Source organism: Colobus angolensis, unplaced genomic scaffold, assembly GCF_000951035.1.
Source record: "Colobus angolensis palliatus isolate OR3802 unplaced genomic scaffold, Cang.pa_1.0 Scaffold2, whole genome shotgun sequence".
Taxonomy (NCBI): Eukaryota; Metazoa; Chordata; class Mammalia; order Primates; family Cercopithecidae; genus Colobus; species Colobus angolensis.
The window spans coordinates 22,871,948-22,894,904 of record NW_012115154.1 but is presented as its reverse complement, the minus strand read 5'-3'; the positions used below and the strand labels follow the sequence as shown (position 1 = coordinate 22,894,904).

Below are 22,957 nucleotides of genomic sequence, written 5' to 3'. Positions count from 1 at the left end.
TGACTGACCGGAGCTGAGTCACAATGGCTCCTGTCACAGACCGGGGGTTCTCTCCAGTGACCTCCATTATATGACACAAAGAGGGGCTCACTCATTTCCATTCCTTTCTGGCTGCAGTGGGCACCTGTGTTTGCCACCTTTTTCTTAAACAACAGGGAATTGCTGAAGCAGAAATGCACAGCCAGGGAAGCACCTGATTTTCTCTCATCTTTTTCCTCCTCATTAGCATCAATAATTAAGTTTGGGAGTGACTCTTTTATGTCTTCATAGCTAAAGTAGAAACTTTTGTTAGGAGCTGGTAAATACTTCCCACCTCTTATAATTCATTTTACTAAGCATTAAGACAACATACCTAGCAGTGTGCGGTGGATCCCACCTGTAATCCCAGCACTTTGGGAGGCCGAGGCAGGTGGATCACCTGAGGTCAGAAGTTCGAGACCAGCCTGGCCAACATGGTGAAACCCTGTCTCTACTAAAAATACAAAATTAGCTGGGCATGGTGGCACATACCTATAATCCCAGCAACTTGGGAGGCTGAGGCAGGATATTGGCTTGAACCTGGGAGGCAGAGGTTGCAGTGAGCTGAGGTCTTGCCACTGCACTCCAGCCTAGGCAACAAAAGTGAAACTCTGTCTCAAAAAACAAACAAACAAATGAAACAACAACAACAACAACAAAAGTTCCTTAAAGAATAAGTTATCTACTTTTGAAATATGGGTGGAAGAGATGAATAGGTATTTTACTGTTGACCAAAATGTGTCAGCAGTTTTTGCATAAGGCGAGGAATCCTCTAGTCAAGCAGCACTGTTTCCTGATCCACAACTAAGAAACAGACTTTTCACAACAGCCACTAAGGAGAAGAATGGAATTGACTTTGTCTTGAGTGGCTGACAAAGATCAACTTTTCAAAATAGGCAATTTAACAAAGTTTGCAGAATACTAAATTTTGACTTCATAGATCCAATGAATTTTGATGATTATTCAGAACGCACTTTAGTATCTCTCCATGCATTTGGTTTTTTATTATTACCATCAGCACCATTGCATGGAGCCAGAGACACAAGATCTTTGGAGAAGGTGGCAGATCTGCCTGGGTGCTGCAATGGGCCCTGAAGTTGCTCTATTGAGTCAGTCAGAGAAGAACAATCACAGACTCTTAAACTGGCAAGGACCTTAGTCCATTTAGCCCAAAATAATCCAAACAGGGATCCTACAAAAACGTGCCTATCACTGGTCATCTAGTTTCTGCCTGGAGAACTCCTGGGATGAGAGTTTGGCATGTCCACCTTCACCGTATGTCCAAATATTACACCCAATGAGATCCATACAATGATGTATTAGGACTTTAGTGACTTTTTCTTTATGTTGAGTTGAAATCCAGTTCCCTAAAACTTTATCCACAGGCACCAGTACTTCCCTCTGAAGTAATGGAGAAGACACATATAAAGTTACCAAGAAGGTCTATGTATTCACTTGGAAAATTCATTCAGACCCATTTACTGTGCATTAAGTACAGGGTTTAAAATTGCATATTGCATTGTTGTTATTATTATTATTTTAGAGTTAGGATCTTGCTCTGTCACCCAGGCTGGAGTACAGTGGTGCCATCACAGCTCACCACAGCATCAGACTCCTGGGTCAAACTGCATATCGCATTATTTTAATTGTTTTTGATCCTCTTTCATTGCTTACAACATTTCTGTTTAAAAAAATTAAATCAGTGTTCACACTTCCAGATCTTGTGAGCATGCTTTCATAAATGAGGGCAAAAAAAAATAATAATAATGTCTTAAAGAATATTTTGGCTACTCACAACGTGAGAAGCAGCTTTTATTGTAACCTAAAAATGGCGTGTTTATTAACTTATTTTCCAGGAAGTTCTAGAGTAAGATTATGACCTTAAACTAGGTCTACATTGGCCCCAAAGTATAGTATGGTAGTGCAGCTTTCATTCACCCGTTCAAAAATGCTAATTGATGGAGGATACTATGCCACAGCTCTTGCACTAGATGTTGGGATCAAAGTGGTGGGTCAGACAAGTTCCTGTACTCACTGAACTGACATGCCAGTCGAGAAGATGGGCATTTGAAAACATACACAGAAAAATCAATGGCAGGAGTGAAAGGTGCAACAGAGAAAACAGGATGAAGAGCGGGAAACAGGATGGAGGAGCAGGATGAGGGCTAGAGAGAGCAATTAGGGTGGGGTCTTTGAGAGGGTGCCAGGGAGGCATCTGTGAGCACAGGCGTGGATGAAGTGAGGGTGGGGTGGGTGACACTGTCACTAGCTTTGGTCCGTAAGGTCCCTGCAAGCTTGGACTGGGTCTTCTTGCCCCCTGAACCCACAAAGTGAATATCACAGTCTGGCACGGTGTCAGGACTCAATGGCTGTTCATGTATCAACTACATATACTCAGTCTGGGCTATGGTTTGAATGTTTGTGTCCCTTCTAGATTCCTCTGTTGAAATCCTTACCCACAAGGTGATGGTGTTACGGGGTGGGGCCTTAGGATGTGATTGAGTCACGAGGGTGGAGACCTCTGAATAGGATTAGGGCTTATTAATAAAAAAGGCCCAGGAGAGCTCCCTTGCCCCTTCCACCATGTGAGGATGCAGTGAGAAAGCACGCCCTCACCAGACACCAAGTTGCCTTGGCCTTGGCCTTCCCACCCTCTGGAACTGTGAGAAATAAATTGCTGCTGTTTAGACACTGCCCAGCTTACAGTATTTTGTTACAGCTGCCCGAATGGATGAAGACAGTCTATTATAAGGCTGCTGCACAGATGTCAGTGAAACAGTCTTGCCTCTGGGAGCTCAGCACCTGTAAGGGAGATGGACAAGATGCAACAGTGTAAAGGCAAAAAATGCCCTCAGAGCCCCAGGGAAGGAGGAAGTGAGGATGTGACCAGGGAAAGTGTATGGGGTTGAATCTTGGAGGTTGTATCAGATATTGAAATAAGTTGCTAGTTTGACAGGTATGGAAATAACATCAGGGAAACTTGAGACATGTATTCCACAGTGGCTTTTAACTGAAAGTGCTGCTGTGGGTCTGCAAAGGCTTAGTGTGAAATTTCCTGGAGGGTGACGGGGATTAACAAGAGGCTCTAACTTTGACCTATATCTCTGAATTAGTAGTTGACATTTTGTAGTCACCAAAATGGTTTTACTGTTTCCTTTGATTGAACTGAAAAGCAAATGCTATACTTTGACTTGAGAAAACATTTTAATACTAACAAAACAGTTTATATATATCAACTGGCAAGGGGCTTAGTCCATCTAGTCCAAAATAATCCAAACAGGGACCCTGCAAAAACGTGCCTATCACTGGTCATCTAGTTTCTGCCTGGAGAACTCCTGGGATGAGAGTTTGACATGTCCACCTTCACCATATGTCCATATATTACACACAGTGAGATCCATACAATGATGGTTAGGACCTTGGTGACTTTTTCTTTATGTTAAATTGAAATCTGGCTCCCTAAAACTTTATCCACAGGCACCACTACTTCTCTCTGAAGTAATAGAGAAGACACATATAAAGTTGCCAAGAAGGTCTATGTGTTCACTTGGAATAGGTAGATATATGTATCTACCTGCTGATCAGTCGGTCAGTCATTTCCCTCCCATCTATTATCGGTCTATCCATGTTGGATCTAGTGGCAAAAAGAACTGAAGGCAGATAAGGACGATATGAATGCACAGATAAAAATGAAATAAGCTTAAAATGAGTAGGTGAGACTATCAGAACAATGTAAAAAGAAGAAAAAAAGAAAAGAAATCAGGAAAACAAGTAAAATATAAACTGTGTGCTATAAAGACCTACCCACATATGCCACACATTTCATGGTAAGCTCTCTAGCAGCCAACACAGGGTAGAGGAACACGACTCACAGCCCATTAGATAGGATATGAGAAGCTCAACCACTCCTGGTGTTGAGACCAGAGGAAAATTTATTCCAAATGACCCTCTGCAGAGAACATCTTGAAGTACAGTAGCCAGAAGGGCGTCCCCAACACTGGCCTTAAGAATATGCGTTCAGTAAACATGAAGAACACGTTTCATGGGACCAGTCTATATTAAATTAGTTAGTGCAGTTAGGCGTGAGTCACCGTGCCTGGCCTGTCATCTTATGTAATTTCTGAACTTGAATTGTCAAGTTTTATTAGGAGGTATCTATCATTAGCTCTTTTCCAAAATTCTTAGAATTAACTCATTAGGTCTTTTTTGCCTAATGACTCAAAAGTGTGGGGAAAGCTTTTTCCATCGTATCTTGGTTTAGTTTTCCCCTTCCTTCTCCCCAGTTTCTCCTTCTAAAGCCTCTACCAAGAGATTACATTTGTTGCATCTATTTTTCATAGCTCTCAAGTTTTTAAATGTTCATCTTTATCCAGTTCTTGGGTCTTCTGGGAAGCCCTTCAGTTGTATTTTCTAGGGCACTTTTTGGTGTTGTTCTGTTCATAATTTTGACCAAACAAGAATACTTCAGGAAGTGAAGGGAAGAAGCACTAGAAATAATTAAGAGGCCTTATTCATTTACGTCAGCGTGATCCAGGCTTTTGGGGGCAACTGGGGTATTCAACTACCCTACCTATTCAGTTCTTCTGAATTTAAAATTATTTGTTTTGTAAATATTGTAAGTCTTGAGCAGTCAGCTTCCCTCATTTTCACAGCAGTCTGCTCTTTACCGCTCTGTGTGGTAAAGGTGATGCCTTCTGGAATCTCTCGGAGGATATTTACAGTCGGTCTGGCTGCAGCAAATGGACGACATCTTTAAAATGCTTCTTCAGGGATTTCCTTCCCAGGTGCTCGGTCGGAGGCCTCCCTTTCGCATGTCCTGTGTGCAGCAATGGTACCCCATTGGCTATTCTCTCGTCCAGGTGGGGCCCAGGCTGTGGGCACGTGCCTTCAGCAGCCACAGAGCCGCTCCCTCCATGAATGCAGATTCCCATGTGGGTGGAGAGAGGGCAGTGATGAGGGGTGAGGGGGCCTCTTGCAGTGCTTGAGGCCTTGGCTTTGTGGCCACCTGCGGTACAGCTCCCCTTCCAGCCCCACCATGCACTCTGGAAGTCTCCCTGGCCAAGTCTCCTTTTGTCCTAGAGGCAAAAATGGCAGGCGGCAGCGTCTACTCTGACAGGTGCTCCACAATTCAGAATTCTAAAAAAAAAAACTTCTTTTTGGTCTTCATTTTATAATCATGTCTTTTGCCAATTGTGTTACACTCCCTTGTGTCTGGCTTTCACTTTAACAGTGAACCATTTATGTTAACTTTACAAAAATTCTTCAACATTCTAGTCCATTGGGGCCCCTTCCTAGTGGCCCAGTGGCACTGTTTTTTTTTTTTTTTTTTTTTTTTTTTCTTTCATTTTACTTAGAAAAAAGAGAAACGTACATGTTCTGGAAGCCATTTTGAAGAGAGATATTCTTTAGGAAATACCATCTGGTCATATTCAGGCAGAAGCAAGGTGAACTGGTTAGTGGGAAATCTCACAGGAAAACCGACCAGTAACAAAATGGCTTTTATTACCCAGAGCAGGGGCAACAAGGATAAAAGAAATAGACACATTCTAGAGGCATTATTTATTGGGTTGTATTTTTTTATTTATTTATTGAGACAGAGTTTCACTCTTGTTGCCTAGGCTGGAGAGCAATGACATGATCTCAGTTCACTGCAACCTCTGCCTCCTGGGTTCAAGTGATTCTCCCGTCTCAGCCTCCTGAGTAGCTGTAATTAAAGGCCTGTGCCACCATGCCTGGCTAATTTTTGTATTTTTAGTATCGACAGGGTTTCACCATGTTGGCCAAGCTGGTCTTGAACTCCTGACCTCAGATGATTCGCCTGCCTCGGCCTCCCAAACTGCTGGCATTACAGGTGTGAGCCACCGCGCCTGGCCCCATTATTTATTTTTAATGGACATTTCAGGTAAAACACTGCAGGACATGGCCTCCAGTGTAGAAAGTCACGCTGGTACCAGGTTTAGCATAACTGCCACTGCCCAGGAATGGGAAAGGTGTCGAGTGGGAAAGTGAGAAGCTTCTTTTCCATGGGAGATGTTTGTTTGGTTGTTACTGAGGTTATGAGTGGTTTGCTTGGTGTCTGGTAGCATTTACTGAAGAGTGTGACATGTTCCAAAGTATTCATGTCACTTACACTAACAATATAACCTGCCTTGAGAACCCTTCTCCTTGTTCTTGGTTCATGCAGCCTCAAAGGGAATGGCTCCAAATGTTAGAGAGACTGAACAGATGTTCTTACAAACACACCAGCAATGCTCTAAGGAGCTTCAAACCAGTTCTAAACATTCACTTAGACAAATTCAAAATTAAAAAGGGCAGTTGAGGTTAATTCCTTGGAAATTTTGATGTAAGAGATGTCTAGAGGATTAACTAGTTTGTAGAACCAAACCATTTGCTTTCAAATTTGCTGTTGGGAGTTAATAGCACCCTACATGTTTGAGGCTAATAATACCGTTTTATCAATGAAGATGCACCACTATGTATTATTTTCCTAGCTCTGGGACTACTCATTTATGGTTAGGCATGAGTTATTAGCAAATAATTTGAGCAGCAGTAGAATATTTAATTCCTATGTTGGGATCATGCAAAGGGTACGCCTGCTTACACTGTTGATCCAGCGCTCTGAAGGCGTGTGAAGCAGTATCAGCCCTGAGCCACTCTGGAAGGATCTGGAGATTTCTTCTCCCTCATTCAAAAGATGTATGACAGAAGAGGTGCCCTTCAGTCAGAAACCCTGGGTGACAGCCTCCCTCAGGAGAGTTTCCATGACAGCCATTTCCATCCCTTCAGGTAACCGAGTCTCAATCTGTATCTCTTCATGCATGCCCTTTTCTCTTTTCTGAAGTGACGTGCTGTCACTTATATTTTGGCTCGCCATAATGCTTCAGGAGTCTAGGCCCTTAAAAAAACAAGCTTCTTCACCTCATTCTGCAGAACCAGGTGAGTTTTAGGATAAATCTCAAACTTCCAAATGTATGTGATCTTGGATAATACGGAATCTGAAGTCTCACTGTGTGGAAGTATTCACTCATTTCAGGGGATTACACCAAACATCATAGATGAATGGCATGTGGCTGCCACCTGCTCCTCCATGACTGTGGATGGTACACATCACTAATCAATCAGGATGTTCATGACATCATCCATCAATCACTCAGGACATTCATGACATTGCCCATCAATCACTCATGACATCTATGACATCAATCAATTACTCATGATGCTCATGTCATTAATCACTCAGGACACTCATGACATCATCCATCAATCACTCAGGATATTCATGACATCACCCTTCAATCACGCATGACATCCATGGAATCAATCAATTACTCATGATGCACATGTCATTAATCACTCAGGACATTCATGACATCAGTTACTTGTGACGTTTATGACATTAATCATTCACTCATGATGTTTATGACATCATCAATCGATCACTCATGATATTCATAACATCGATCACTCATGATGTGCCTGACATTAGTCACTCACTCATGATTCATATCATCACTCATGACCCTCATGACATCATTCATCAATTAGTCATGATGTTGTTCATATTAATCAATCACTCATAATGTTCATGACATCATAAATCGCTCATGATGTTAATGACATCAAGACTTTTGTGACATCATCCATCAATCACTCATGACTTTCATGACATCATCAATCACTCATGATGTTTTTTCCTGCTGAGCCTGCACTTGGCCTCAGGACTCTTCTCATCCATAGCACTGCAGCCAGTGCCTTCCCAACAAGTGGAGCTAGTTGGCTGATTCCTATTTTTCATCCCTGCCCTACTCACTGCTCTGTTCTGACTAAAACCTTGGGAAGAGTAACAAGCACCTTAGTATACATATCTGCACAAGACCTTAATAGCACCTCCATGGACAATTCCCCTGGTTAATTATGTTTTCCAGCGAGAGGATGTAGGCGGGGCAGCTAGGAGCTTCCGGCATCTGAAGGCATGGAGGGGAAAGGGCACAGCGGGTGGAAAGGGCAGGTGCTAAGAAAGCGGGAAATTTACTTCTTAACTTCTGCCAGGACCCAACTGTGAGGACCACGGTGGGCACATGCACTCTGGAAGCCACCAGGTACTCATTGCCACGCCTGACGGTTGATTTAATGTTTTGTGGCTCTGGCATCCATGGCCGCTTCTGGAATTTGCTAGTGTAAGCGCAAGATCCAGGGGTTTCAACCTGAGCCTACTGAGGTGCCGCAGTGCCCACTCACATTTGGGAACAGATGCTGCTTCATTCACTTCATGTACGTTAGCCACCCCCAGCCTTGGCCCCAACTTTTGGATACTGAGTGGGTAGCAAGTGGATGTGTAAGAAACTCAATTGATTACTAAGGTGATGACAATGATGACAACAATTATGATAGTTAACACTTATTATTAAACACTTACTATGTATCAGATGCCATGGTAAGTACTTTACATGCACTATCTAGGTTAATCCTCAAAACAACCTCACAGGACAGGTACAGTGGTGCCCCATATCCACCAGGGACATGTTCTCAGACCCCAGTGGATGCCTGAAACCAAGGATAGTATGGAACCCCAAATACATAATGTTTTTCCTGTGAATATGTACCTATTATAAAGTTTCATTTATAAATTAGGTATAGTAAGAAAAGAATAATAAGTAGTAATGAAATCAATTATAACAATATACTGTAATAAAAGTTATTATGAATGGGTATCTCTCTCTCTCAAAATATCTTACTGTTTGTAATATTTTCAGAGCACAGTTAACTCTGGGTAACTGAAACCTCAAAAAGTAGAGCTGTGGATAGGCGGGGACTGCCATGCTGTTATTCCTCTGATTTTCAGGATGAGGGTATGGAGGACTGAGCAAAGTTAACCAAGATGCCCAAGGTCACGAAGCTGTAGGTGGCAGAGTCCAGGTTCGAACCCAGCTCTATGATTCCATACTCCACAGTCCTCCCTTATTGCCATTTCAATCTCCCATGATTTTGATGATGATGGCAATGATGGTGACGACAGAAGATCTTGGGGAATATTTAATAGTAAGAAGAATAGTTATCAGAATTGAGTCACTTTATTTTAGGTTCAGGTAATAATATATTGGTTCCATTCAACTCAGAGAAGGAGAAGCCTGTCTTGATAAACCAAACTGTTAAGTCTAAGACCAAACTTCTTAAAGTCTGGAAAGTAGCTCCTTAAATCACAACTCAACAATGAAAGGGGTGGGGGTGAGAGCCCAGAGCTGTAAGGGATTCATGAACACAGACTGCCTCGTTCCCACTCAGAGCAGCAAGTGACTGCAATAATTCCATCTTTGGCTTCAAGAAAAGGAATTTTATTTAGTTATTTTTAAACATACAAAAAACGTTCCAGTAGGAAGCAGAAAATGGAACTCATTTTCCTGGTGGCATTTGGACATTTCTTAGAAACAGGATTGATTGAGTCCTTTTCAAAAACTTGAAGGAAAATAAATCATACTCTTGAGAATCATTTTGAAGAGAAAAATCCAGTTCTCTAAACAGAGGCGAGGACTGTGAAACACAAATTATATAAATTGGGCACTTTGACGCCATTGTCCAGTGGTTCTGAGGGTTGAATTTAGATGGGTAGGAGAAATAGCTCCGTGCCACTTGACTGTGAATTTTGCATTATGTCAGGGAAGAAGTAGTCGGAGAGAATCTATACTGGAACTGCTCTTTTTCCTCTAATATGCTAGAGTTGCTATCCAAAGACATGGTAGTATCACATTACTTCCTTCAGTGACCCCTCTTGCTGCTTCCAGAATGCGGTGAAGCCATTAAGAACAGTCTCTGGCACAGTCTAGTGTGGCTGCCCTTAATTTTATGTTCCTGAGAAAAACAAGCTGAGCACTCTTTCTTTCTTGTATAAGAAGGCAATATGGGCCTTAGAAGGGAGGTGTTGTGGGTTTGATTAATGGTGTCCCCACAAAAGTTACGTTGAAGTGCTGACCCTTAGTTCCTGTGACTGTGACCTTATTTGGAAACAAGGTATTTGCAGGTGTAACCAAGTTAAGATGAAGCTACGCTGGATTTGGTGGGTCCTCATCCAGTGATTGACATCTATATAAGAAGAGGGAGATCGGATGCAGAGACAGAGGGGAAAGACCACATGAAGACAGAGGCAAAGATGAAAGCAATGCATTGGTAAGTCAAAAAACGCCAAGGACTGCTGGCAACCACCAGAAGCTCAAGAGAAATGTGGAACAGATTCTCCCTCACAGCCTCCAAGAGAAACCACACTGGCCAACAGTTTGATTTTGGATTTCCGGCCTCCAGAACTGTGAGAGAATAAATTTCTGTTGGTATAAGTCACCCAGATTGTGGTAATTTGTTACAGTTGTCCTAGCAAGTGAGTCCAGGAGGTGAGTACTTTTTTTCTTTAAACATGGAATTGGGTTTATCCAGGATTAGAAGGTGAGACCACCCAGCCTTTCCCTGTCCCGGGCATTCCCAGTCATCTAAGATAGCTGAAGACTGAGTTCCTTCACAGGCGTCGGTCTGGGGATGAATACACAGCCACTTTCATGTTCTGTGACTTCTCATTCATCCCTCCTGGAAGGGGATGAAAATCAACCCTGCCCTGAAAGTCTTAGAGAATGTACAGGGGTTTATCAGGTAGCCAAAGACAAAAGCACGGAAATGTGAAAAATGATATTGAGTTTGGGGAATTCTAAGTAGATCTATTTACGCTAGAATATAATTTGCAAGGAATCAGAAACGGGAACATAGTCATCAACTATTATAATATAATTAGAAATGTACTTTTCAGGCCAGGTGCGGTGGCTTACACGGGGAACCCCAGTACTTTGGGAGGCCGAGGCGGGTGGATCACCTGTGGTCAGGAGTTCCAGACCAGCCTAGCCAACATGGCAAAACTCTGCCTCTACTAAAAATACAAAAATTAGCTGGGTGTGGTGGTGGGCACTTGTAATCCCAGCTATTCGGGAGGCTGAGACAGGAGAATTGCTTGAACCTGAGATGCGGAGGTTGCAGTGAACCGAGATGCATCACTGCACTCCAGCCTGGGTGACAAGAGCAAAACTCCGTCTCAAAAAAAAAAAAAAAAAGAAATGTACTTTACAAATTGTAAAGAACTTAATAAGTAGAAGATTTCTTTTATTACCATCTCACCAGGTCATTGAGAAGACCAATTAAATATGTACGCCAAAAGCTGCTTGGTATAGTCTGGAGAATCATCATAAAAGGTTATATCATAGTACAATATTTTGAATATAGCTGGTTTCACTTCCAGACAATAGACAGGTGGACAGAAACTCTCTGTATTACACAGATAGGTGTTTCCACAAGATTCCACTGAGTCTGGCTTACAGCTGATCCCTCGTACAAGTATCCAGGGGTCATCTGAAACCCATGTCCTTTAGATATAAATATTGTCATTCAGAGATGGGATCCAGTGAAGTAATGAGTGGATATAGTGGCTATAAACATTTCTGAACCTCTATTTATATATTCTATTCAAATATATTTTTAATGTAACTGTGCAAAGTAGAAAAATAATTTATGGGTTTGTATGTATAATCAAAAATTAAGGAATTAACCTAAAATAATTATTATCAACCTAAAAATAATTCTTTAGGTTTGTATGTACAATAAAATATTTTAAGGAATTAAGAATTATAAACATAAAACATAAACATATAAGCATACAAATGTCAAATATTGAGAAGCTACAGAAGAAATGTTAATGAAAAATTAGAGAAAGCACATGTTGATACTGCTAGATGGAACTCTATAATGATGTTGGACAAAATACACTGTGGAAGAAAAACTGGACATTAGAGGAAGATCAGTATGCCAAAGGACTAATGAACAAAGGCAAACAACTGATGAGCTACAATCAGCTATGATTATAATGGACAGACTGTTTATGTCGCCCCTAAATTTATACATTGAAGTCCTAACCTCCAATGTGATGTTATTAAGAGGTGGGGCCTTTGAGAGGTGATTAGGTCCCAAAGGTGGAACCCTCAGGAATGGCATTAGCATGCTTATAACAAGGCCCCAGAGAACTCTCTCATCATCTTTCCCACCATATGAGGATACAAGGAGAAATTGGTCATCTATGACCCAGAAGAGGGCCCTTACCAGAATCAACCATGCTGGTACCCTAGTCTTGGACTTCCAGCTTCCAGAACTGTGAGAAATAAATGTCTGTTTTTTATAAGCCACACAGTTTATAGTACTTCACTACAGCAGCCCAAATGGACTAAGACGATAAAGTTATACTGCTGAATATCAGTTATAATACTGAATATAAGTTACAGGATAGGTCAATATCAGCTAAACTTACCAAAAAATGTCCTAATGGAAGGCCCACAGAAAGGCAGGAAGAATGATGAAGTCTATATGGCGCAGTTATAGTTTCATGATTTTATACCCAACCCTTATGTCCTAATGCGGTTTGATAGCCTATACCTGCTCTCAGGGACACGTCTTTTGGCTGGTTGGTATCCATCTTGTCCTAGTTGTTAAATCCTTTGACTATCATCCCTTCCTATGCCCAGACAACCTGAACTACTTGCACTTCCCTCCCTGTGTGATGGATTGAACGGCTTTGAATGTGGGCATGTTTACAGATTTTACCAAAGAGAAGCCTCTCATTGCCAGTACATTTATCCTCAACCTAAACAAGGAAGGATTTTTTTGGTTCTGGTTGCAACTAGAAGACTAAGTTAATTTATATAATAAAATGCTGCAGGAGGAGGGAAGGAGAAGAAAACAAGAGTCTCTAATGCTAGGAGTGGAGACGTTATTTTTGTCACATGTTTCCAAGAATCGCTCAGAATAACTTGGGGTGTGAAGGAAACAGGACTGGAAATGAGCACTGAATCAACATTGCTCTAGACTACACATCTGGGTCCATTTTAATATCCATTGAGAAATGTAGAGAAAAATAAAATTATTTTAAATTATCTTTATTTATTAAATCAGGTTGCTTGTATTCACTTGATCCTGATTCACATGGTGCAAAAGATTCCATCACATAATCTTAGAACATTTCTTGTGCTTTTTCTCAGGCTGTACCTTTCACTTGGGCTGCTTTTTCACATTCCAAATCCAACCTTGGCATTTGTTTTAAATGCCACCTCATCATTGATACCTTCCCTGAGTCTTCTCCTCCAGCAAAATGCCCCCAAGCAATCCAAATGGGTATCATCATTTCCTCCTTTAAGATTTCATAGCAATGGATCATCTCATCCCTTAGGGAATCATCGCCAATGCCTGCTCAGCTTTCCCCATGGCAGAATGAGGCTCAGCTTCAGGGTCTGCTGAGGCAGTTATCACCGGTAACTGCTTCCAGGTTCAGAGTTGGCTGCTACTGTCACCCTGTTTACTTTGCTGTCTTTGTAAATTTAAGCCTTTTCAGACAATCTCTTTTTATAAGTGGGATTTTGGTTACCTCTATGGGGAGAGTTTAATTTGGGCATTCAAGTTACTTTAGCCAGAAAATAGCTTATTATGTAAACATTTTAAAGAGCAATTTTGTAGAGAAGAGGGTTAGTTTACCTCTACCTTAAGATGAGGCAACAGGCTAAATATTTAAACAGATCTTAAATGATTCAGGAACCCCTAGGGTGATAATTTCCTAATGACTAAGAGTTCAGTTTCTTAATCAACAAAAGAAAGGCAGGGTGGAGCCTGGATTAGATGCTCTGAGATCTATTCCTATCTTTAAATTTTAGGAATCTGTTTGATTATTACAGGGATCCAGGCATTGGCAGGAGGAGCATCCCATCCTTTCTGAAGGTGAGATGGTGGAGGTGCCAAATGGGCCAGGTCAGTAGTGTGTGTGTGACCCAGTGTGGCTGTACCTGGGGCCCGGGTCAGTCATGTGTGTGCATGACCCAGTGTGGCTGTACCTGGGGCCCGGGTCAGTCATGTGTGTGCATGACCCAGTGTGGCTGTACCTGGGGCCCAGGTCAGTTGTGTGTGTGTGACCCAGTGTGGCTGTACCTGGGGCTTGGGTCAGTCATGTGTGTGAGCCAATGTGGCTATACTTGGGGCCCAGGTCAGTTGTGTGTGTGACCCAGTGTGGCTGTACCTGGGGGCTAGGTCAGTTATGTCTGACCTTGTGTTGCTGTACTTGTTCTTTGCTTCTTTTATCCTCCCAGGTATCAACTATGGAGTCATCTCTTCACAATAACTATTTGCAGACCACAACACAAGCCTTGCAAATACATAAACATACAAAGAAACATGAATCTCCCCCGGGGACAGAAGGCCAGTGGCAGACTAGAAATCTGCACTGGAGCCACCCTACAGTGCTCTCTAAACTTTAACACTTTGTCCAAACAGCCTCCTAACACAGGGCTGTGTTTCTATCTACCTCGGGTTCCATGTTTACATCCACCATGTGGGAACTGGAACTTCCCTGCCTAAATCCATGGCCATGGATCTCCTGGGAGAGCCTTTTTAATTTCAACCCAGGGCTGCAGCTTATGGAAACTGAACCATAAAAGGCTTCCAGTTGTCAGAATGAGGCATCCAGACTAAACTTGAGCTTGAACTTAGCAGGGAGCTGTGACCTCCAAAGGGAAGTGGGGAAAGGGTTTGTTAACAAGGGCCAGGCGAGGTGGCTCATGCCTGTATTCCCAGGACTTTGGAAGGCCAAGTCAGGTGGATCATTTGAGACCAGGAGTGTGAGACCAGCCTGGCAACATGGCAAAACCCTGTCTTTACTAAAAATATAAAAATTATATATCCATGTAATCCCAGCTACTTGGCAGGCTGAGGCAGGAGAATCGCTTGAACCCGGGAGGTAGAGGTTGCAATGAGCTGAGATTGCACCAGTGCACTCCAGCCTGGGCAACAGAGTGAGACTCTGTCTCAAACAACAACAACAAGTGAGCTGTTGGGTTCTGGATTCTGGGAGGGTCACCATGTGGAGCAGAAGTTAGTATGTGGTAGGAATATGACCGAGCAGCTCAGCCTCAAATCATGATTTAAACTATTTTTCTTTCTCCTCTTCTCTTCTACCTTCTCCCAGTCTCAAGATACCACCTTGAGACAAGCTACATATGTGTTACCTTTCATCTTGAAACCCAGCCTCAGAATGGGCTGTGGCCTCCACTCCCTTTCTTTTCCCATTCTATGCTCTCGTGCCTTATGCACATTTATTAACCCAGATGCTTGCGGAGCACACACTGTGCTGTCTTTTCTGCTCATGCATTTCCTTAAACCCTCCAGGGGTCAGATCCCGATAGGACCCAGATACCTCCAGAATTCTTTCTTTAACAAAAGACGTACTTCAAGGCTGAAACCCACTCATGGCTGAAGAGTGACTACAAGGCCGACTGGGATTAATTGATAACCTGGTAGGATCCACGATGGTGCCAGCCCCTTCACCAAATGAGACAATAATTAAAGAGGGGCCCCCACAGCCAGTCACACCCCTTGGCACCTCCCAACCCCCCAAGCTCTTCTGCATTCCAAATCCTTCTTCTTCTTCTTCTTTTTTTTTTTTTTTTAAAAGAAACCCTGTATTTCCTCCACAAATTGAAGAGTGGAATTGCTTTCTGCTCTTCCCCTTGCTGGCACAGATAATAAAGAAATATTGCTCCTTCATATCACAACTCATTATTATTTTGACTTCTTTCCATGAATGGTGAGAAGCCAGACCCTTCTTGCTGGTTATAGTAAGAATTTGGGAAGTACAAATCCATACTGTCGCTGTCTTGACCAGTGCAGACCTCAGAGCCCAAAGGCTCTGCCTCCTGCTGAGGCCAGACCAAGCCCCTCTGGCAAATGACCTCTGCCCCTGACTCAGGATCTCCACATTGGAGGCTCTGTCACCTTTCTCGTTCAACCATTGTTGCTTGGAGGCACTCTTCTTGAAACCTACTTCAATTTTTCACTTCTGTGTTTGATCATGACCTCCTGTGTGTTGAAGCTACCTCCTGCTTCTGAGACAGGATTCTGGTTTCTGATTATGTAGCTCCTTCTAAGACTCTCCGGCTCCTAGTGGGTCTGCTTGCCAGTTTTCCCAATCCCTATGCCCCGTCAATCCCTATAATTTCCCAAGTTCTTATTTAACGAAGATCCCACCCCAGGGAGACAGGAGTCACTGGGCTAGGAACTGGGAGACCTTGACGCTGGCCCTCTCTGTATCACTAGCTCATCGGGAGTCAGGGAATCCACTCAATTTCTGGCTTGAGTAGGGTTTGCCATCTGATACATGAAGTGGGTCAGTTAGATCTTAGGTTCTTTTCCCTACAGCACTCTATAATTTCAGACCCTTGGTGGCCTCCCTCTTGGGAAGCACAGGAAAGAGGAATTTGGTACCATCAACTTTGAGGGAACTGGGGCACTAACGTTATATTTCAGACGCACCCCCCTCATCCCTCCGTGGTCTCCACGCTGTCTTAGAAGAATATCAGGGGCTGAGCTTGTGTAGAGCAAGCGGCTGAGTGTTCCTGTTCTGTGGATTTTCAAGATTTTAGATGACACTGATACAAAGAGAACAAAGTCATGAAGCCATGAGCTCTCCAGCAGCTAGTGAAGGCTAGCAAAGACATTTCTCTGATAAAAGTTATTCATTCTCCACCTATGGCTTAGGACATTGAAACTCTAACTGAGGAATGAATTGCTCCTGAACTCAGTCTCTGCCTGTAGCATATTTTCATTCTTTGAGGTCATCGCAGGAGATCATATTTTGTTAGGACCATATTTATGACTTACCTTTCCATAGATTCATATCATATCTTTCCAAGATACGGACAAGCAGCAAAAGTATCCTTTGTATCCCGTATGCAACATGGCCTACTCTTTTGTGCATGCTGGTTGGTGTGATCAAACTCTTGCAGTTTGGGATAAATTGTCAATGAATTGGGACATAGGAAAATATTTTTATGAGACTTCTTTAACATAACCTCAATCCTTTTTTCTAATCTGGTCATTTGAGATGGAGTCTCACTCTGTTGTCCAGGCTGGAGTGTAGTGGTGCGATCTCAGCTCACTGCAACCTCCACCTCCTGGGTTCAAGCAATTCTTCTGCTTCAGCCTCAAGTAGCTGAGATTACAGGCATTCACCACCATGCCTGGCTACTTTTTGTATTTTTAGTAGAGACGGGGTTTCACCATGTTAGCCAGGCAGGTCTCGAACTCCTGACCTCAGGTGAATCTGCCCACCTTGGCCTCCCAAAGTGCTGGGATTACAGGCGTGAGCCACCATGCCTGGTGATATTTAATCATCCTTAAATATGATTGAAAAGTTAATCTTTTGAAATTGTTTTACTACCTTTATTGATGACTTAGGCTTATCACTGTGTAGGATATTTACCCCACCTAGCTCATGGGACTATTATTTTTTTGTGGACAATGGGATACAAACTGTGAGATTACCAGCACAGCATGCACACACCACTCTGATAAGCTGCACCCCTGTATGAAACGTAAAGTAGTCCCACTGCCCCAGGATTTGTGGGGGTCCAGTCATCTTGCCCCCTGAGCAGTGTTATCAGGTAGGCGGGATCCTCACCTGTTTTGGAATACGCTGTGCTCCCACCACAGCCGCCGCCCCCTCCCTGCAAGTGTGTCCACCCCTCCCTAAAAATGTGCCTGCCAGGGCTCTCCGCCCTGACGGGGTGGCAGGAGCTGACCTTCGCACTTGAGCAGGAAGAAGTCCATGCTGTGGCTGAAGGAAGCGCTGAAGTAGGTACAATTCTCAACCAGGTCACAGGAGAGGCACTGCCTGTTGAAGTTACCCACCGTGTTGGCACTGGAAGAGCAAAGGACACAGGGGTGAACGTGGGCGGAGAGGAGCTGCCCTCCACGCTGGGTGCCGCAAGCTGCTGGGCTCTCCCCATGAGGGTGATCTGCAGAGCCCTGCTACAGACTCCCCAGGCCTTTCTCCCTTTGTCTCCCTGCTGGAGCCCCTGAGACCACCCAGCTCCATTTCCACCTTTCTTTGCTAGTGGGTCCCTCCCACTCTCAAGAGCTATCAGCACCCTTGCTTGTGGGAGGGCCGGCAGGCAGTCACATATGCTGCCTTCTCCCGGCTTTGCAGATGGCCTGGTGCAAGGAGCATGGAGTTGTTGGCGTTATGATCTAGCACTCTATCTGCACGTGTCCTGTCTCTCTGAGTGGATGGCTAGCAATTTGAGAAGAGTAAACAGGGTGACGTATCTTCAAACTCTCTAGAGTTCCAAACGCTGGCATGCGAGCAGGCAGGGGCTGCAGCAGCACCAGTGGAACCGAACTCTGGCAGCTTCCAAAAGCCATGTCCCCTGACAGTGAAACCGCAAGAGCTCGTGCTTCCCATTCAGTGGAGCTAGGCAAGTGGGAACCGGCTTGAAGATGTTACCCGGGACCACTGTGGTCAAGTGTCATTTCAAGTCAAGAAGGCCTAAAATGTGCTCCCTAAAATGGAAAGATCCTGAGGTACTGGATCTACCTGGAAGAAGTTCTTATCTGAACATTTTGCCCCCGGAGGGTCCCCTCTAACCATAGGTTTCAATATGAAGACTGTTGTTCCAGGAGTAAAGACATTTCATGGGAGAGAGAAGACAACCTTCTCATTCTGTAAGTTAGATGGGGCCCCAGGCAGCCTCTCACATTTATTAATTGGTGACATGCGGATTTCAATTTTCTTAGTAGACACGTGGCGACGATGGAACATGTACACAGAGAAGCACATCTGTGACTCTCCCTCCACTGGCTCCCTCATGCTGACCTCATCCTCTCCGCACAGCTGCCGATGGCTGGGAAGGGAGGCTGCGTTCACCAGGGAGGCTTTCCAATGTCCCAGCAGTGGGGTAGGGGCAACAGGCACTGGCTCCATTTAGACCATGTGCCACTGGCCTCAAGCCTCAGGTCTGCCCTGAACAACATTCTCTTCAGTGGCCCAGATGCTTTTAGGTGTGACTGGCTGCAGCCCTCCCATGCAGAGGCACAGGGAGGCAGACACCTGCTCCTCACCTCTGTGGCCCTGGTAGAAAGTGCCCAGGGCTAATCTCACTTCACAACCCAAAGCCTCCTTTAGTGAGAACAGTGACTGGGCAGATGACAGGACTAAATGCAGAAGAGGGACATACCCTAGAAAACACCCAGTCCCCCTCCAGGGTTCAGGGCACTGCGTCCCTGCCCTCTTTGAGATTTGGAAGCTTGTCCAAAGTCGCACAGTTGGGCTGCTGAGATGGGAAATTGCCTTTGGGGACTCATCATAAATATGAGTCTTCCACTTTATAGCCATAGAATATTTGTGATTAATCTTTATTTTTTCTAATCAAATTTCATTCATTTACCCTGATCCCAAATAACTTTAGACTGCTTCCAAATCGAGGAGCTTCAAGATCATGCTTCCTGTCTTCCTCAGGGCAGAGGCCCCCAAAGCCAGCAAGCTGCAATGCCAGACAGCAGGGCCGGCTCCTCGCACTGGTTCATTTCCAAACCACACTCTGCTCCCTACAAACACTCAGTATGGGGAGGGCGCATGATTCCTCTGAGGTGACACTGAACAGAGGTGAAAGGTAAGATGGCTAAAAGTCCATCCGTTATCAGAAAAGGCAAGTGAGTGATGGGGAAAGCCAAGTCCACAACAGCAGAAAAATAAAGCTTCAAAAGTCTCAAAACGACCCCTTTGGTGGCCTCTACAAGTTTCATTACTTCGCTCCGGACTCCACAGCTACTCCTCTGTGGTGGGGTCTGTCTTTGCTGCCCCTGCTTTCTGAACTGCTGAAAAGGTGCAATTCTGCAAAGCCTGGATGCCCTCCTAAGGGGGAGAACCCTGTGTGCACGGGGAGCCAGAGCTACCTGTAGAGGTGTCGTCTCCGAGGCAGGTCCTCCGTGCTCAGGAAGTAGCTGCAAAGATCACCAAGGTGCACAGGGTTAGTTTGCTTCAGGGCACATCTGCACTTTACATTCCTGGCACTACCTCTATGGACACTCCTCAGGGACTGCCGCCCACAGCCTGCAGAGAGCAGCTCCCCTGTTCAGGTCCAGCTACACCTGTGGCCAGAGCAAGGGGTGGCCAGACACCTAAGGGCTGAGGGGCACCAGTGCAGATTCCACTGGCTTTGGGTGCTCCCTGTACTGGCCTTTGCGTCATGGCTGGAGGATACTGTGGTTGGGGATGACACACACCTGAATATGGATGTGGAATTCTTTGACAAGATCACACACCTTCTGAAGGGCAAGGAGCTGAGCACATTTAAGACAAGTTCAGACATAGAGCCTGGCCCAGTGAATACTTGTTGATTCATTTTCACCTAAGACCTCCCAGTGCAGGAACCTTGGCTCTTACCCAGGGAGCAGGGAGGCGAAATTGTGGGATGGTAAAGTCCTCCGACTTGGGCTCCCCTCATCTGAGCCAAATCCACCTGCTACCAACTGAATAACCTGGAGCAAATTACTTATTTTTGTTTTAATTTACTTATTTTTAAAATGGGAAAAGCAGTAATCCCACCTCACCTCATGGAACTGTTGTATTCAATGAGATAATGTCTGTAAAGCACTTGGCTTAGTGCCTGGACTAGTAAATACTGAATCAACATCAGTACTACCCCTACCACTGCTGCTAGAAAAGAGAATCAGCATCAGTACTACCCCTACTACTTCCGCTAGAAAACTCAATCAACATCAGTACTACTCCTACTACTACTGCTAGAAAACGCAATCAGCATCAGTGCTACCCCTACTACTGCTGCTGGAAAACTCAGTCAGCATCAGTGCTGGCTCCATTTAGACCATGTGCCACTGGCCTCAAGCCTCAGGTCTGCCCTGAACAACATTCTCTTCAGTGGCCCAGATGCTTTTAGGTGTGACTGGCTGCAGCCCTCCCATGCAGAGGCACGGGGAGGCAGCAGACACCTGCTCCTCACCTCTGTGGCCCTGGTAGAAAGTGCCCAGGGCTAATCTCACTTCACAACCCAAAGCCTCCTTTAGTGAGAACAGTGACTGGGCAGATAACAGGACTAAATGCAGAAGAGGGACATGCCCTAGAAAACACCCAGTCCCCCTCCAGGGTTCAGAGCACAGCATCCCTGCCCTCTTTGAGATTTGGAAGCTTGTCCAAAGTTGCACAGTTGGGCTGTTGAGATGGGAAATTGCCTTTGGGGACTCATCATAAATATGAGTCTTCTACTTTATAGCCATAGAATATTTGTGATTAATCTTTTTCTTCTAATCAAATTTCATTCATTTACCCTGATCCCAAATAACTTTAGATCCCTACTGCTTCTACTACCTGATCACTACTACTGCTTCTAGAAAACTCAATCAGCATCAGTGCTACCCCTACCACTGCTTCTAGAAAACTCAATCAGCATCAGTGCTACTCCTACTACTGCTTCTAGAAAACTCAATCAACATCAGTACTACCCCTACTACTGCTTCTAGAAAGCTCAGTCGGCATCAGTGCTACCCCTACAACTGCTGCTGGAAAACTCAATCAGCATTAGTACTACCCCTACTACTGCTTCTAGAAAACTCAATCAGCATCAGTACTACCCCTACTACTGCTGCTGGAAAACTCAATCAGCATCAGTACTACCCCACTACTGCTTCTAGAAAACTCAATCAACATCACTGCTACCCCTACTACTGCTGCTGGAAAACTCAATCAGCATCAGTACTACTCCTACTACTGCTGCTAGTGAGGTTCCCCTCACGGGCTGGCTGTAAGCCTGTGTCCTCAGGATGCTGCAGCTCTGGAAGCTGGACTGCTGAGACGGGAATCTACGATACATTTTCATGAAGAAACTAGGAGTTAGTGATGCTGCCTGAGGAGGAAAGAGGACACCTCCCGTGCTCCTGTACTCCATGAGTGTAACTGACAAACAATAACAAACGTGTCCCATTGGCCAGTAAGATGGGGCAGGCCCCTGTTTGTCACTCACATCTTCTTCCCCTTCTCATCGTAGGCTAGGATCTTGGTCACGTCCCAGTCCCCGGAGGTGATGGACTGGATGTTGTCGTTGCTGCTGTTGGGCTGAAACACACAGACACGGCATCAGGAGCAGACACCGGTGTCCCGGCATGGCTCTTCATCCTCCAACTGTTTTGGACACCAGGCGACAGGGGCTGCCATTCTCTCTGTAGGAAGGGCTCTCTGCCCCTTCTGCCTACTCCTCTCCTGGGAGGCAACATCCTCCGTGAAGCTTCCCGACCAACCCCAGGCCCGAAGCCTCCCCCACCCCTGAATGTCAGTGGTGGGGAACAGTGCCCTGTCCTCTTTGGTGGCGCAAATCACTTGGACCTGGCCTCCAACCACGATGGAAGCAATCTCAGGAGAATCAATGCTTTATAGGCCTTTTTCATTTGTAAATCTAATTAGTGGAGCCATTACTGAAGGGGGACCAGTGACGGAGGAAAGAGACAAATGCCGGGAGGTGGAGAATTCAGGGACGGAAATAGAAGAATAAATGGAGGGAGAAAGGGGGCCCCCTGCTGCCGCTGACAAGGACGGCTCGGACCTGTATTGCCACACTACACGTCCCGCACGTATTGTCTTTCCCGATGTGCCCCTTGAGCTAAGAAGAACGGTAACAGACAATGGTAAGACACATGGTAACAGAAGAGAGGACAGGGCCGTCTAGGCAGCAGTGATGTTTCAGTGCGGATTTGAAAAGGGGTAGCTGTTCCGCATGGCAGCTGCCCTGGGAGGTGGGTGCAGATCAGGTGGAGATTAAACTAGGTGGAGGGCCCAAGGCACACACTCTGGGGGCTGCAGACTCAACCATGGAGGTTTGGGGGCAGCAGGACCTGGGGGCGCAGAGAGTGTGCAGGAGAGGCTGGGGAGTTTGAAGCAGGTTTGGAAAGGCAAGGCTCTGCGGGACCCCCAAGGGGTGCCTCATGGGCGGTGCAGGAGACCTGCTTCCTGCTGGAATGTTTGATAGGGCTCTGGGCAAATACAGAGACTGGGGGCCAAATGAAAACACTGAAGCATTTATAAATCTTTTTTTTT

General features: G+C 44.8%; 1 protein-coding gene across 2 annotated transcripts in view; it reads right to left on the bottom strand.

Annotated features, from left to right (window-relative positions):
• DPP6 (dipeptidyl-peptidase 6) overlaps positions 1–22,957 on the bottom strand; it is a 588,928-nt gene that overhangs the window by 69,014 nt on the left and 496,957 nt on the right. For both annotated transcript variants that reach the window (XM_011941531.1, XM_011941532.1), the window contains 3 exons: positions 21,891–21,982; positions 19,807–19,854; positions 17,655–17,773 (listed from right to left, as the gene is read on the bottom strand). In XM_011941531.1, coding sequence (XP_011796921.1) covers positions 17,655–17,773; positions 19,807–19,854; positions 21,891–21,982 — 259 coding nt within the window. The remainder of the gene's footprint in view (positions 1–17,654; positions 17,774–19,806; positions 19,855–21,890; positions 21,983–22,957) is intronic.